At 47.0% G+C, this 4,804-nt stretch overlaps 1 protein-coding gene across 6 annotated transcripts; it reads right to left on the bottom strand.

Annotated features, from left to right (window-relative positions):
- Nucleotides 1-210: 210 nt before the first annotated feature.
- On the bottom strand, nt 211-4,135 carry LOC100274135 (putative protein kinase superfamily protein). 6 transcript variants are annotated; one of them, XM_008669364.4, is made up of 3 exons: nt 3,464-4,135; nt 1,868-2,862; nt 211-1,422 (listed from the first exon to the last, which is right to left on the bottom strand). In XM_008669364.4, the coding sequence occupies exons 2-3, from the start codon at nt 2,710-2,712 to the stop codon at nt 534-536; spliced, it is 1,734 nt and encodes a 577-aa protein (XP_008667586.1). In that variant the 5' UTR covers nt 2,713-2,862; nt 3,464-4,135; the 3' UTR covers nt 211-533.
- Nucleotides 4,136-4,804: the final 669 nt, after the last annotated feature.

Raw genomic sequence — 4,804 nt, 5'->3', positions numbered from 1 at the left:
CATATAGATAAAGGAAAATAACTTTTCTCCTTTTATATTATATCTACAAATTGGGTATTACACAAGATCGAAGCTTCTTGTTGCATTGCCTTGCCGATGTCTCACCTTCGGATAACCAAGAAATGCAAACACCGGTTTCTGTTTTTCACGACAGACTGAGATTAGCAATGCGAGGTTCAGATATCAGCATTTGAAGAGCAAGACATGTCCTAACTCCTAAGATGAAGCATCAATTACAATGTATATTAGCAATTACACAGAGAGCTGGAGCAAGTAGCCCTGAAGTCCATTTCAAGTACCATAGGCAAGTTCTGAAAATTGCAACATACATGATGGATTGAGTACACCCTAGAGTTAAGCAGTTCAGCAGGAAAAAACAACTCGGATATCCTGAAACGAGCGTACAGTCTAATGGCAGAAAAAAAAAAGATCCAGCCAAGCACATGCCTAGAGTAGCTCATCATCTTTCACTTTCTTTCACAGCATCTGCCCAGATGCACTCTTTCAGTTCAGAAATCACAAAAAAAAATTCCCTAGAAGAATTCAAACTCTAGATAATTATCTGGCCCCTTTTGGTTAGGGGCTGGCGCGACCTTTCCATTTGCTGATGGCACTTGCTTTGGGCGACACTCGAGCTCAACAGGCTTTGGTATGTCTGGAGGGCTCGCACACCTTATCAGAGCCCAGTTCACGCCCTCGAAGAAAGGATGCTGCTTTATCTCGGTAGCGCCACGCTTATACCCAAGTCGGTGCTGCGGGTCCTTGACTAGCAATCCCCTTATCATGTCCCTCGCAGAGAAGCTCACTATTGGGGACTCTGGGAACCTCAAGGGCTGGCCAACAACGTTGAAGAGTGTAGCCCGGTTGCCTGAACCTTTGAATGGGGTCTTCCCGAACAACAGCTCGTACAAGAATATGCCAAAGGTCCACCAATCCACAGCACTTCCATGGCCCTCCCCTTTTATTATTTCTGGGGCCAGGTACTCATGAGTGCCAACAAAGGACATCGAGCGAGCGTCAGTTGGCTCAGCAATGAGCTCTGGGAAGAGGTTCTCTTGGTTTGGAGCATCAGGCTTTGACTTGTCCTTCTTGGACTTGGACTTGGACTTTGATTTAGATTTGGAGAAGAACCGGGGGCCAAAGCAAGTAGTTGGAGCTACACAAGAGGGCTGAATGCAGGATGGTTCAATGCAAGCAGGCTGGGCACAGTATGCTGCATTGTTCCTCTGCATTGCATCTAGGCCAGGATTTGCAGACTTGATCACCGTTGGGCTTACTGAACAGCGAAGAGAGAGATCAAAGTCTGATAGCATGATGTGGCCATCTTCCCGAACGAGGACATTTTCTGGTTTAAGATCACGGTATATAATCCCAAGCATATGCAGGTATTCCAATGCAAGGAGTACCTCTGCCACATAGAACCTGAAACATCAAGGTATTAGATAATCAATGCCAAATAATTTAAAGTCGTTTTAATGAAGACAGATAATAGCACAAATCTAGTTTATAAATAGGTCAGAAATTTCAACATTAGCACCAAAAGCTTTTCAAGTTACATGTCATTGAATGGTATCTAAATTATTGTAGAATTGTATCAACAAATACATACAGCAAGAAACTTTTGAATGGGCATAGAACAGTATCCCTCGGCCTCAGACAACAGCAATAAACAGGTTTATGTCAGTACATGAAAATGCATATGCACCTGACCATGTGAGTACAAACAAAATATTCCACACAAAAATGATCAAACAAAATTGCATGGCAAACATGTCGACCTGCAGATAAGCATCGCATAACTCCTGATAAAAAAGCTAACCAGCTAATTATGCAATATATTGAACTTGTCATTAGCAGAAGTACATACTTTGCTGCTTGCTCTGAGAAATATTTTCCAGGTTGCCTTTGACGAAGAGTATGAAGGTCACCTCCAGGGCAGAATTCCATAACTAAGCATGAAAACTTGTCTGTCTCAAAATGAGTGTACAGGGTTGGTAGAAATGGATGGTCCAGGGACTGTAGGATCTCCCGCTCGGTCTGAGCTCGAAGCAGCTTCTTCCGACTCGCCAAAGAAGTCTTATCCATTACCTTCATTGCAAAGTAACTCCGTGTACCACTCAGTTCAGAGAGATACACACTTCCTATATCACCAGAACCCAACTTCTTAAGCAGCCTAAAATGATTCAGTCCAAGAACATTATCCCTGGACTTCACAACATGGATCGCCTCCCACCTTGAATCATTCCCCTTGTGTGGCTTTGTGGTGGCACTGCTCATGCTGCTGCACGAGCTCTCGTCGCTAATGTCACTGGCCGTGCTCACACGGCACATGCTACTCTTCCCACTCTCAGTGAAATCGGCCCGTGTACTCATCGTCGCACTACCACTGGTCTTCCTCAAACTACTTGTCCCATCACTCACTTTAGCAGAAGCAAAGCCGTCACTAGTACTGCTCTTCTGAGACGTTTTCTTTTCCTTACTCCCATTACCATCCAAGTTTTCCTCCACTTTCAACTCACCAGAATCCCCATCCAGGACAGGCGACTCATCGCCAGGAACTGAAGAGACACCTGAAGAATCATTGTCCGCCACAGAAGCTGGAGAGTCTTGCTGCTGGTGAGACGGCAGTAGCTTGTTTTTCGCCCCCTCAGCTCCGGGTTCTTGTCTGTCATCTTTTTCTGCTTCCTTTGCCTTTGCCGTTTGCCCAGCCATGCTTGGCAAGAGAGGTTGAGAAGACAACAATCGTGTCGGAGCAGTTGATCAGGAACAAAGAAGTGCAGACTAACAGGTAGGGAAACACCACAACTTCTCCACCTTCTATAAACTTTCAGCTGAGTAGCAGCACAATCCCCAAGTCCTAGTCTGAAAATCAATTCACCATGTTAGCAACAGAACTACAAAAGGCTCTGCAAGAAAACCAGGCTGCAGAATGAGCAATCCAACAAAAACAAAAGTGAACAAGGAAACATTAATGCAGAACGAGCATAGCAAACAAACGGCGGCGGATACCTATGAGATAAAAAGAAAGAAAGAAAAAAGAAGAGGAGCCTTGTCAGGATCCAAGGCCCAAGAAATCACCTCGCAGGCTACCTGACAAGCTAGTGCTAGCGCTACGAGCTCAGGTTTGACAACAGATCCAGCGCCCCCATAACGCCGCATCAACACTCCCAAAAAGGCCAAGCACCAGAACGAGGGCTCAAAAATCACAAGCCCCCACCCCGGCATCCCCCGCAAAAATAGGGTAGGAGGGGGCGAAGTGGGCCAGCGCCAGAAAGATTAGCAAAACATTTTTAGATGCCCGCAAAGCGAACGAGAAGAAAAATGGGGGCAGACTAAACTAAAGCACGAGCAGCACAGGCATTGCAACCTGGAACAGCTGCAAGCTCACAGGGCGCACAACTCGCTGCCCCCGCTTTTCTCCCCCACGGGGAAAAAAAGGAGAGGCAGGTATGAATGAGCATACCGGAATCATATGAGGCAACAGCACAGCACATCCGCATGTGGTGTGCTCCGCCCGCATCCGCGTCAGGACATGGAGGCACTAACTCCGAGAATTATCAAGACGCACCGGGGGGGGGGGGGGGGGGGGGGGGGGGGTAGAGATGGGTTTGGATCTACAACGTGATGGGGGCAGGCATTAAAGCAAGCAACAGATCAGGAATGGTCATCGCCGCCTGGGGAAAATGACACCCGAAACGATCAGCCGGCGAGCGGGGGAGGACTGGAGGGCTAGTAGGACCGAGGAGCGGCCATGGCTCTGCCGGTGCTAACTGCGGGCAATGAGAGGTGAGAAATGGCGCATCCTGTACCTGTAGAAGACTCACATGACTGAGCCATGGCGACGGCGCGACGCGGACCGGAGCTGCTTAGTACCTGTGGGCGGCTACTGGGGGGAACTGAGAGCGATTCCTCCGCCCTCCAGTGATTGGTGTGGGGGCTTATGGAGATTCAGGCGGCGAGGCGAAGTGCAAAGGAGACAAAGGGTGTGCGAGGGTGGGACGGGTCAAAGCAAAAGTTGGTGGTAAAAGGATGCGCTTTTCGGTTGGATCAACAAAGCATCCTCCTCCTCGCTAATCAGCGATGCCCTTGGGGAGCCGCCGCCCTGCCCCTGGTCCTGGGCGCAGCGTGCAGGGTGTGGGTGGGTGGGTGGGTCTCGCGTTGCCCGAGACTAGCGGCGCGAACACCGAACAGCCTACGCTGGAAAGACTCTGACAGGTGGGGCTTGATCATAAGGGTATGTATAACTCACATAAAGCTTTGTTTACACCTGTCTTGAGCTAGATTTGGGTGTAAATTAATTTAAGTTCACTCTAATCTACCTCAACATATGTGTATTGAGATCAATACTAGAGGATCCAAACTAGGTCTAAATGTCTTATATCTAAAAAAACAGAAGGGAAAATATCTTATATCAGAGTTGTATTATGCAGTTTAATTATACTTAGAAACCCGTTTCACCGTCTCATGGATTGTATATACCCTCATAACACTATACAAAGATAAGGGAATATATCTAGAGACTATGGATCGATTTTTAAGTATAAGATACATCTAAGGTGTTGTTTGTTTTAACACAAACGGTACTGCATCTAGATAACGGCGCTAACTATTGCAGAGAAACTAAAAAATTAAACGGTACTGGAACTAGATAACGGTGCTAACTGCTAACTATTGCAGAGAAACTAAAAAACGACATTTCTTGAGGTCGGCTCTGGAGCACCCGAATATTTGCCGCTGACACCCAAATAACGCTCGAAAAAGAGGAGCAAAAGAGTTCTAATGCATCAGATCAATTTACGATACA

The sequence above is a fragment of the Zea mays genome, chromosome 2, assembly GCF_902167145.1.
Source record: "Zea mays cultivar B73 chromosome 2, Zm-B73-REFERENCE-NAM-5.0, whole genome shotgun sequence".
Taxonomy (NCBI): Eukaryota; Viridiplantae; Streptophyta; class Magnoliopsida; order Poales; family Poaceae; genus Zea; species Zea mays.
This window is presented reverse-complemented; position numbering and strand designations above follow the sequence as displayed.